The 13,031-nt window shown below is 33.4% G+C and overlaps 1 protein-coding gene across 1 annotated transcript in view; it reads right to left on the reverse strand.

Annotated features, from left to right (window-relative positions):
- Positions 1–13,031, reverse strand: part of LOC148273290 (uncharacterized) — a gene marked incomplete at its 3' end in the record, with an annotated part of 71,454 nt that overhangs the window by 17,119 nt on the left and 41,304 nt on the right. Inside the window, exon 20 of the mRNA XM_088238923.1 lies at positions 3,684–4,331. Within this exon, the coding sequence (XP_088095049.1) occupies positions 3,684–4,331 (648 nt within the window). The remainder of the gene's footprint in view (positions 1–3,683; positions 4,332–13,031) is intronic.

A 13,031-nucleotide genomic window follows, 5' to 3' on the forward strand; every position in this document is an offset into this window, starting at 1 on the left:
ACGGTCACGGAAATAGCGAGATCTCGGATATAATGAGGAAACATTAGTTGACATTTTAGTTTGCGGTTTTATCCATACATTTATTCAATTTTATGGCGAGATTCTTCTCGGACATACCGAACAAAAATATTGTCAACAGTTGAGCAAAAACTCTTCAATGAGGAACTTCAGCCCTACGGGAAATTGGATACAAAAAATGTTTTCTCTGTGGTTTGATCATTTACGACTACGTACGGTCATGAATGGGTAGCTCATAGTAGTCCGATACTAGATGTCGAAATCCTCAGCATGGCATGAATATTTGAGAATTTGAATGAGCAACGAACGTTTTGAGGTGAAATTGAAAACATGCCTTAAAACAGAAAATGTAATTGAAAATAATCAATTACGTGTACTAATGCAGTGCCCCATGCACCACCGGGTGTAAAGGAGGATATGCTAGTGATGATTATAGTAAATATTACAGTAAAATATCTGTTGCTGTTTTTGGGTCAGTTGGATCACATAATGTAGAGCTAAAAAAAGTTAAAGGATTCGCGTTTTCGTGAAAATGGCCAAAATGGTAGTTTTGAGGAAAATGCAAAAAATATTTAACTATTTTTGGTGAAACTGGCACCTATGTCCGTATTCAGAGGCAAACCTTAATCTGAGCAAAGTATATTCTGCTGTCGTAACTTTCAAGCTATTCTCTGCATGTGAGAATATAATGTACTTTCCTCTTCCGGCTTTGTCTCTGAATATGGGCATTAGTTGTGTCCTCTGTTTAAAATAAACTGGTACGTCAATTTATTTCACAGTTTAAAAATGTACAGAGGTTATTTGCTTCAGGGCTGGTATTCCAAGCGCTCTCGTGGCCGCGTCATCTCGTGTATTTACATGCAAAAAAACACGAGAAAAACTGTTTCCCTAAACTGAACCAAAAATCAATTCGATCTGGGATTGTCCTGACAAATGTATTTGATTTGAAAAATACGTATTTATACATCGGTCAGCCAGTTTGTAGTAAGACAAGCCAAAGACGGAGATTAAAGTTAAGCAAACAGTTTTATGTAAAATGTTCCTCTCTATCTGATAAACTCTATAATGCCTTCTAAGAAACATCTAAATATATATTTTTTTGTTGCTAAGTTGGCGCAACCGTACTCTATATAAAGCTAAGTTTCAATGTAATAATGAGAACCTGAGTAATAAAATCTGGTGGGTGATGTCAGATCAGTTAAAAACTAATCCTTGAATTATAAACATGTCTACTAACAAGATGAAGTGTCTCTGAATTCGTGAAAAAACAGCAATTATTTGTGAAATAGAATGTGGCATGAAAAATCTTAGGGTGTGTAAAAAATCTTCTTATCCAGTGTGAATATTGTGGAAAAATAAGAATGTTTATTTATCTGCATTTTAAATTTAGAAAGTAGTATGTTTGTAAGCATTTATTATTATTTTCCTTAATAGTTTATTCTTTTAATTATCTGTATGAGCTATACGTATATTTCGGTAGTCAGATGGCAGAAGGGACCATCTGTATTTTTGTCTATGTTTAAGTTTTCAAAAGTTTTAATTAATATTTCAGTAAATACACGCATGAAAAAAATTAAAAAATCAGCGTCATTTGTAATGGTAATTTATCATTGAAAAGCAACACTAAAATATTTTAGTTTGTGGATTAAAGTCTTGAAATTGAGACGTATTTCAGCGCTCCTGAACATTTTTAAAAATTACAGATGGCCCCTTCTGCCATCTGACTACCGATTTATTTGTTTACTTAGTGACAATATGTAATGACTGTTGGATTAAAAAAAAAACTTTTTCTGGTATGACAAGTAATGCTTTATAACGAGAAAATTCAGTCAATCCCATCTTCCTCGTACTAACAAAGTTCGACTGTATTTCAATTTGGCTTTGATGACATGTATTTTCAATTTGTCTTTGATGACATGTATTTTCAATTTGTCTTTGATGACATGTATTTTCAATTTGTCATTGACGACATGCATTTTCAATTTGTCTTTGATGACATGTATTTTCAATTTGTCTTTGATGACATGTATTTTCAATTTGTCATTGACGACATGCATTTTCAATTTGTCTTTGATGACATGCATTTTCAATTTGTCTTTGATGACATGTATTTTCAATTTGTCTTTGATGACATGTATTTTCAATTTGTCTTTGATGACATGCATTTTCAATTTGTCTTTGATGACATGCATTTTCAATTTGTCTTTGATGACATGCATTTTCAATATGTCTTTGATGACATGCATTTTCAATTTGTCTTTGATGACATGCATTTTCAATTTGTCTTTGATGACATGTATTTTCAATTTGTCATTGATGACATGCATTTTCAATTTGTCTTTGATGACATGCATTTTCAATTTGTCTTTGATGACATGCATTTTCAATTTGTCTTTGATGACATGCATTTTCAGTTTGTTTTCAATTACTATTTTCAATTTCTCTTTACATACGTGTTTCGAGTTAAATGCTAGATTAATTCTAAATAATTAATTTTTAGATACAAAACTTGCAATTCGCAGATGTCTTACTAATGAACTGGGCGATCGGCATAAATTTAAATAAATTCCATACAGGGTAAAATCCAGAGATGGATGTCGGCTTATAAATTGAACCACACGACATGAGGCAATATTATGTACACAGCTATATGAAAAAAATGGAATATTTGAGTATAGTCAAAGCGCTACTATTATACATTCATGCAATACAAATAAAATCATTTTTGATAGAAAAAATAAATACATTAAAATCAGAATAAAACAATAATATAAGAGGGTGAAAAATAGTATGGAATATGCCAGAAAAGTGATGTTACTAAAGCATAAATCTAAATTATAATATAATATGTACATATGGTTATAAAGTGGAAACCTGTCATTTTTAAAGTTTCATATTTACATAAAATATATTTATTTGAAATAATGCACGGTTATTATTATTCACAGCTGAGAATTTTTTCGATTGAGATATGTTAACCGTATTATAAGAAATTAAATTATATTAAAAATAACACACTTGTTTAGCGCGCATTCCAACCGCAAATGAAGGCAATTTTTAAAAATATTTTAGATTTAGAAAAATTTGGACAAACTCAAAACGTTGCGTTTTTTTTGTTCAAATTTTTTTAGGTTGTCTGGATTATTGTGTCGTGCGGTTCACACTCTTTGAAGACGTTTCGAATCGCATCGGATCGTCCACCATCGACGATACTAACCTCAAAGAGGGTGAATAACGCACGGCGCAATAATCCATTAAAACTCTAGAAAGGTGAAAAATGTAATAAATCTATGGGACGAAGCTGATTTCATTGCGCAATCGTATTTTTTAACAATAATTAATTTTCTTATAATACAAAAATGAAAAGCCCAATCAATATCACATCACATCTGTAAATAAAATACAAATAATTAATAAATTTGTTGTTTCGTGAATTAGTAATTAAAAGCAGTCATCTCTCGCATACGTGCGTCTCGCTAGAATGTATTAGTTGTGCGGAAGATTATAGGGAGAGAGAGAGAGGGATAGGTGGAGAGAGCCATACACCTCCGGTGTTAGAGATTATCAACAAGTTGAGTTAGAAGGATCCCGTTAGTGCTATATATGTTTGTATATTAGGATGCTTCCGTTAATTGCGTTATATTGTCCGTGGGGTGCAAACATACCGATGGCTGTGCCTTTGGCTCCGATTCGTTGGTTTCGTCGTCGTTGTCGACGAGATCTATGACAACGATGGGATCGGCCGTCGCCGCGCCGCCGCCGTGCGCTTGCGCAAAGTTCGGCATCAGCATCAGATTGCTCGACATGTAGTCGTTCTTCGCGTTCAGGTATTTCTCCTCGAGCTCGCGGAGGTCGTCCAGTTGGCTCGTGGTTTTCGAGGGATCGCCCGTCCAATCGCACCGCCCGGACACGAACTCGCCCATCCGGGAGTACGAGTCCAGAATCCGGTTCATCAAGTCATCCTTGCGGGTCGTTTTGACGACGGGCGCGTTGGTTCTGGACGCCTTCGGCTCTTGTTTGATCGGGATGAGTTTAAAGTCTTTTTTCGTGTCGAGTTTGGACTTGGGCGCGAAATTGAGCGCGGCGCTTTCCGCGAAGCACTTGATTTTGTCTAGGGCGTTGTATTGAAAGTCCTCTTTCGGCTGCGCGGAGGGGACCGGCGTGAGGGTGAGGCTCATGGAGGGCATGGTCACGGAAATGGGTTTTCCGGTCGAGGACGAGGCGATGGCCTGAATGTTCTTCCAGAAGCCGATGGTAGTTTGGTCGTTGGCGCTGAGTATTTTCAAACTTTGGTCCGCTCGCTTAATGCGCGCCTGTCCGCCAATGGAATAATACAAAATGAGAAAAGGGAATGTCAAGTTTGTTCTGTTAGTCGGGTCATTTTACTACGCACAAATAAAACAGGAGTTTTAAAAGAATTTCCAGATTATTTTAGGATTAGTGAATAAAGATAATAATCAAAGCACACCCTCAAAAATGTTTCCATACTAATTTATTTTTTTCTTCTAGTAAATTTACAACACAAAATTTTACACAGCTCGTTTACGGTTCGCGTATCGATGGCAAATAAATAATAGATCAAATGCTTCCTACATTATCATCATAATCATTCACCTTCCACACCTAATGGTACATAAGGCACTGCATTGGTACACCAATCTTGATAATTTTTGTTACATGAAGGTAAGCTGATCAATCTTACGCTTCAGGTACCAGTCCAGGGACTATGAAATATTCTAGTGTGAAAATACCCCTTTAAATAATTTTTTTTTAAATTAAAAATTAGCGTTCTTATAATTTGCCCAAATATTTCAATTTTGGTGGCCATTTTCAACAAGTTGTAAATGACTCACTATTAGAAAATGGAAATCAAGTTGGGGTAGAATGGGGTTCAAACCTCGGACCTCTGATCCGTGAGTCCGTAAAACTAGCCACGGGACCGCAACCCGATTCGTATCAACCGTGTCGGGAATCGAACCCGAGACCTCTTGCACGGCAGGCAAACGCGCTGACCATTACACCACGAGGCCGACGAATGCTTCCTTATCTAGGCATAAATCATTTACTAGACAGTGATACTACAAACTGAAAAAAATTAAAACAGCAAATAATAAATTGAGAAAGAGCTTGAACGCCAATATATATATATATACATAAAGTATGCCAAATAATTCATTTAGTAAGGGTGGTATTATCATCATCCCCCGTCCACACCTGATGGTGCACAGGGCACTGCACCAGGACATTAAATGCAGCAAAGGTAAGGTGATCACCCTTACGCTTCAAACGAAATATTTCAGCAGTGTAGAACCATCTTAATCAATATTTCGCGTCGTCCTTCCCAGGAATTGAACCCGGGGTCTCGAGCATGGTAAACAAACGCGCAAAGCACTACAATGGACGGTATTACAAATGCACTTAAATCTATATCTTTGCCGATCAAAATATTCACCATAATACTGAGCGATACAGATTTAAAGTTTTTTACAACTCGTGGACAGTATTGAAACATAATTGGAGGTGTTCAAATCTCATGCACAAATCTTTCAAAGCCAATTTCCCTACAAAACTGATCTATAGTCTGATAGTACGGAAGTTTAGTGCTGCGGAAAACTGGTTTAAAATTTTGACATAATCCGAACAGAATTCGAAACAAGAGATCTTGTAACTAATTTTGCAAATTTGAATTTCATTACACGGTTTATTTTCTGACTCCAAATCAGAGCAATAAGTCAGTAATACGCAATAAATGTACTGGGCGTACGCGCACGCAGATTAGTAATAATGATGTCCTGTGTCCCGATTTAAAACTATGCAATATCGCGGAACATACATGGGGGTGATTCGAATACCCCTCGACATGAGGCACCTACATTTTTCCTTTGGACGTCACTTCTCCGGCCACTCTGTATAAATCACTCCAAAGTTATGTCATCAGTTTATCTGACAACGGTCATTCTAACCATGCTATATTTTAAGGACTATAATTGTTCATTCGCATATAAGATTTCAAACTATGAGGAATTTCAGCCCTACGGGAAATTGGATACATGAAAATGTTTTCTTACGCGCGGAATTTAAAATGCGGAACATTAAATTTTGCTTAACAAATTACAACAGGGATGGAGAATACCTTAAATAAGGGAATACACAATATACACGGTTACACAGTGTGTAAAGTGGCCACTTAAACCAGCCAATGACAGGTCATAAGCCCTGTAAATGCCTAGACTTCCATATTCCCTTCTCAAAAATGTTTTCCCTATCTGTTGAAATAAATTTAAATATGAATAACTCCCTAGGGAGGAAATCCAGCCAGTCTGCAAGCATTTGGACAAACTCAAATATTGTAATTAAATTATGCAGCAAAGTTGCTTGAAAATGTAGAAAAATAGGATTTTAATAAAAACAACATCACTGGTTCATATGAAGCGACCAATGACAAAGAGAGCTGTGGAAGATTTCCGGTTTACTTACCGTAAACGGACCATTCGGTAGAACTGACCGAGAAGAAGCGGAAGAGAACTTGAGACGTCACACGCGGAGTGATTTCAGAAATACAAAACTTTAAAAAGTCATAGATAGCGCTGATAATACGATATACAATTAAACAAATTATTTGGCTTAGTTTAATAGTCTATTAACAAATAATAAAGAACCACTGAACTCATTTGTATACTAGATGACACAATGAAATTCTGATCAGTCTCCAGATCCGTACAATATAGCTTTAAAACAGATAGATGATCTTTAGAGTGAAAATGCTAATTATCCGAATACTGCATCCTGTTTACTGCATACCAAAATAAAACGGACGAGTTTGAGTTTGAGTATCGTCTATTGTCTTGTTAACCTTAATAATAAGTTAAGGAATGCTATCTTTGTTTAGTTTTTTATATTTTACTTTTTGTGCTGTACATGTTCACTTAATTGCCATACTTACTAGTTCTTTGCTCGATGTATTATTTTTGCGTTTTTTAAAATTATTTTTTATTATTAACTTTTTTAAATCATTCTTATGTTGTTGAAATTCCATTTATCGATGCGTTTTGAAGCTGCAAGACTTTTTGTGATGTTAGTTATCATATTATTTTTATCATATTATGTAAATGTTATCAACTATCAAATATCTAAATTCAGTAAATGGGGTCTAGAATTTCAACTGTCCATGCGCTCAGTAGCTGCAAGACTTGTTGTTATCTAACTTCTAATTTTATAAATTTGCTTTTTATTTCGTTTTTAAAATATCACTTAACTCTAAACTTCATTGTCAAATAAAAAATTTTAAAATAATTTTAAATAATTTAAAAATGTAAATAGGGGCTAGATTTCTTATTGTCCGTGCGCTCTGTAGCTGCAAGACGTTCTGTTATCTAGCTCATAAATCATAATTGTAATATATCATAATTGGAGACGAGGAACTAGAATCCCAACCGTCCATTCGCTCCGTAGCTGCAAGACGTGTTAGGATATTTATTTATTGTACAGCGCCCTTGAGGTGATTTTCACAAAAATGGCGCTATATAAATTATCCAAACATTATTATTTTCAATAAATGAAAGCGGTGTTTAAATAAGGTATTTTAATTAATAATTTATATATAACCATATAAATTCACCAGCACTAAACTTCCTTACCGAAATAAACACGTAGAACCTAATACACAGAAAATTACTTTCTCTCTGCTATACAAGCAACACACACACTGAAAGTAACACGAATTACATTCAAAATACTTATAAATTAATTAATTAATAGAAATAAGAGGATTGTAGAATAAACAGCAGCAATCAGAATTTTTAAATAAATATTTTATAAAAATGCTTTTAGGTAGCCCGAGGCGTTCTTTAAAACCACATATTTTTTTTAAATAAGGCTAAATTAGTGATGGAAATTAAATTATAAAGATATCGTCGTTTGTTTGTTTAGGAGAAGGAAAAAAAAAAATTTTTTAAATGTCAATGTAAACCAAATATCTGAGTTTGCTGTTTACCATATTGATGTGCCATATATGTATTTTTTTATATTATTATTATGTTTCTGATCCAGTATTTGTGGTGATATATTTGTATGTCTTGCGTTAACTAATTACTCGAACCAACCCGACACAGGACTTTTAGTCCCATGAAGTTGGGACTTATCTCGAAAAATGTGTAATAAACTGTTTATAAGTAAATAAATCAATAAATTAGTGAATGAAATATTTTGAAAAAAACATTTTGACTAAAACTACCGTACACCGGTTTTAGTATTTTTTTTATTTTAAAAAAATATTTCATTCAAAAGTTCAAAATGTATTCACTATTTTCATTCCCCTGAACAAATATTTTTTTGTCGAACGATGATAAAAAAAGTAGAAATTGCAAAGCGTATTAGCTAAGCGTGTGAAACGTTAATGCTAATATTACACATTAGCTAATGCTAACTGTGTAGCACATAAGCATTATTGCTAACTGTGTTAAAGCTTTTGCATATGTTAAAGCTTTTGCATAAGTTAATGCTTACGCATAAGTTAAAGCTTTCCCACCAGTTAAAGCTTTCGCATAAGTTAATGCTTTCAGATTAACTAATGCTTTCGCATAAGTTGATGCTTTCAGATTAGCTAATGCTTTGGCATAAGTTGATTCTTTTGCATTAGTTAATGCTTTCACATTAGTTAAAGCTTTTGCATCAAAGCTTTTGCATTATTTAATGCTTTTGCATTAGTTACAGCTTTTGCATCAGTTAAAACTTTTGCATCAGTTAAAACTTTTGCATCAGTAAATGCATTTCGCATAAGTTAATGCTTTCGCATTAGTTAAAGCTTTTACATCAGTTAAAGCTTTTGCATTAGTTAATGCTTTCTCATCAGTTAATGCTTTTGTATTAGTTAATGCTTTCACATTAGTTAAAGCTTTCGTATCAAAGCTTTTTTATTATTTAATGCTTTCGCAAAGTTAATGCTTTCGCATCAGTTAAAACTTTTGCATCAGTTAAAACTTTTGCATCAGTAAATGCATTCGCATAAGTTAATGCTTTCGCATTAGTTAAAGCTTTTACATCAGTTAAAGCTTTTGCATTAGTTAATGCTTTCTCATCAGTTAATGCTTTTGTATTAGTTAATGCTTTCACATTAGTTAAAGCTTTCGTATCAAAGCTTTTTTATTATTTAATGCTTTCGCAAAGTTAATGCTTTCGCATTAGTTAAAACTTTTGCATCAGTTAAAACTTTTGCATCAGTTAATGCGTTCGCATAAATTAATGCTTTCGCATTAGTTAAAGCTTTCACATCAGTTAAAGCTTTTGCATTAGTTAATGCGTTCGCATATGTTAATGCTTTTTCATAACCATTACTGCTGTTTCGCATACTACTTTGTTTCACACTACTGCTAACTGCTAATATTTAGCATACTCCATTTTCAAAGAGTTGCAAAAAATGAACTATTTGAAAATGGGAAACAAGTCGTGGTAGAGCGGGGTTCGTACTACCATTGGATCACAATAACAACTTGCCGCTGTTGATCATACAAATATATTGAAAATGATTAAAAATACATTGAAATCTACTCATAAAAGTCTGTCATTCACTCATTTAACAAATGCTTAAAATACCAACAAAAAAAAAAAATATTACATAATAAATTAATATTTTAATATCATTTTATATATTATTTCAGATAAAACATACTATTTTAATAAATAATTCAGTGTTTAAAAGAAAGAAGCGGAAGTAAATAAAGTTTAAGACTGAAACGGGAAGAGGAAAAAATTAAAACATGTATATATTATAATAAATATCAAAAAGCATTTAAAAAAACATTAGAATAGAAGAACATAATAAAAAATATATTTTGTATATGCACTCAAATGCCGCCACAGTGGCATTGAAATTTGCCATATTACACTAGCTTTTTGTCTCCTTCTGTATCCATCATAAATATATCGGAGAAATCTGTAATTAGGAAGTTCAGTCCTACAGGAAATTGGATAAAAATGGTTTCCTTCCTACACACGGTAAAAATTAGAGCAATCAATTGTACGGCCTAAGTTTCTAAAATGCGCAAAAATTAACAACGGATTTAATAAAATTTAAATTATTTAAACTACGTCATAAGTTCTCGTGAATCAATAGGGAAATATCACATACTGCGAATACCGATAAAAATATATGAAATGGATTTAGAATATTTAATTGTATTTTCAAAATCAGTATGGATATTGTGGAGAAATATTTTCATACATAAATGTGACGTGTTTGGCCTTGGTTGTTGTGACGTCAAGATTCGTGATAATGTTCGAAATAAATTTCAATGGCCAGGAACAAACAAACATGAATCGCGACGTATTAGGGGCGTGGCTAATGGAATGATCGTTTTTGCAGGAATTCAAAATTACAAATTTAAAAATAGTTTTTATGTTACTAATACATAACAAAAATTATTTTTTTTAGTTTTCATAATTTCAAACCTTTATTGATTTAAAAATGTAAAAAGAGCCTGATATTTCTCTATTGTTATGCTGTATCCTAACTCAAAACAGAGCTCTTGGCCTCATAGAGTTAGAGATACGTTTTTTTTTTTTAAATGTATCTTTGTATGAATAAATAAATTACAGCATCATGTAATGTTTCCCGACAGCCATGTTTTTCAACCTTTAGTGTATCTTAAGGACCAATTTCAAAATTTGTAAAAATCATAGCAATAATAATACGATAAATAAATAATTTTTTTGGCTTAGTTTGATAGTTTATAAAAAAAAAAAACCACTGAACTTCCTTTTTCTAAGCTTTACGATTTAACCGCTTATAGTCCTTAAAATATAGCTTGATTAGAATGACAGTTGTCAGCAATAGTGATGACATAACTTTGTAGTAACGTCAAAGGAGTTATTTATATTGATACACAAAAAATCATTTGTATCTGGCGTGTTAATTAATTTTTTTATTACAATGCTTATTCAACATTAATATATAAAATCAGCTTTAAAACTAAAAAAAACTAAAATAAACCTAATTATTAATGACGTTCTTACAAGGTTACATCATTTTGCAAAAACGTTAGAGATGGAATAAATTGATCAATGTAAATTGATCGAATAACAAAATAATTCATTTGATGTTGTTCATGAAAAAAGTATAAATGTCTTATTTTTTGGTGAATCTTGGTCTTGAACATACTATAATAGGCTTGTTTTTGCGTTTTAATATCAATTTTCGGAAACAGAGCTTCATGTTTGCATGAAAAAACTAATAAAATCGATTTGATCGGTACACAATCAGTGACCAGTAATTTCTCATCACTAATGACATTAGTTTGACAGCTGTCATTTTAATCAAGCTACATTATAAGGACTATAGTTTATCATACCCTCAATTTTAAATCAAATATGTCACTTTAGCTTAGTTAAAATGTAAGTTTACACTTACCCTCCTTTCAATATCACTTCTTCACAATATTTTAAATAATCCCACTTTGCCTGTTTATCTGAGAGAGCTCATCCAACCTCTTTCACAACACGGACTATCTCTACGTTCTAGTAACGAGAGAGCCCTTTTAATACCCTGTCATCGCTCTAATTTTCTTGCCTCCTCTTTCACAGTAGTAGCCGCTCGATTGTGGAATAATCTACCCACTAATGTTAGAGACTCCCCTTCTTTATTTACATTTAAGTCAAGATTGAAATGTCACTATTTAAATATTTAAATCGTTCCTTTATCCTTCTTCTTTCCTTCCCATCCCCTCTCCTCTCTTCATAGTATTTTATTAATCTTTGTTTTTAATTTTTGTGTACAATTGTAAGATTCAATATGTCCCTGTATTTATAATTTTCTCAAACTAAACGGTTTGGGTAGGTAGGAAGAAATTGCCTTAAGGCAATATGCCCGCCCTTATATGTATATATATTGTATATGTATTTAAAGTGTCAAATAAATAAATACAAAAATAATATCTTTCCCTGTCATTCCATCCCTAGTAAACATACTTCCACGATACACAAATTCTTCTACCTGTTTATATATTTTTTTAATGTTTTAAACTATTTTTTTACTGTAACGATACTGTAAGGATCTCGGCTTGGAGGGGGAGATTTAGCGAAATGAGAACTCTCGGCTTTCACACAGTAGCCAGGCTCTTTAAAGACCTGGGCTCGGAGGGCGAGAACTATTTACGGGGACTGGCCACAAAAGATAAGAAGGCGAAACAAACTTAAGTATAATGTTTCAAAGTGTTCGGTCACGTCCTTCACTAGGGCCCAAAAAACTTTTTTTTTTCGCTACAAAATGAATGGGCGTTAGATTTGTGAGCACCCTGACATTTCATGAACACATAGAGACAATCAGTGGAAATGCATTGAAGATGTTTTGATTTGATTTGATTTTTGAAAATACCCGCGTACTGAGAACTCTTTACAACTCCTCGGTGCGAAGTAGACTCGAGAGTGGCTCGATGATTTGGGGGCCACATGAACTGAAGTACTCTCTTATGTCAGAGAAAATCCAAAAGAAGTTTCTGAGATATCTCTACATGAGAGTGCGGGTATTATCCTCGGCTCTACCCGACCGAGTTTCTTCAGGGTACGCTTGGCTACAACAGTTTAGAGACTAGAAGGAATGTGTATTTGACTACACATTTTTATCGATTGTTGCGCGGTGTGATCGATAATTCTGAGATTATGATGGGCATTGGTTTGTGTGTTCCTGATAATTACCTAAGACAGCGTCAGCATAGATTGTTTCATATTCCGATATACAGGAGCACCCTGCCGTTGGAAGGGCTACCGCTACGCTAAACAACATCGCTCTGGATGTTGATTTGTTCCATGTATCCGAAGGGGTTTTCCGGAGCAGGATTCTCCTACTACTTTGACACGAGTCTCTTTCATGTATTTTTTTATTTTTTATAATATGTATGCATTAAATATATTTTTGTAATGTATTTGTTATATTTCAATAAATTAATTGAATTGAAAAAAAAAAGATCTACACAGATCGCAGGGACATCGGGAGCTTATATAACACTAAACCCCACTTTTCA

The sequence above is a fragment of the Micrasema longulum genome, unplaced genomic scaffold (assembly GCF_059751315.1).
Source record: "Micrasema longulum isolate JH-2025_06_02 unplaced genomic scaffold, ASM5975131v1 h1tg002005l, whole genome shotgun sequence".
Lineage (NCBI taxonomy): Eukaryota > Metazoa > Arthropoda > Insecta > Trichoptera > Brachycentridae > Micrasema > Micrasema longulum.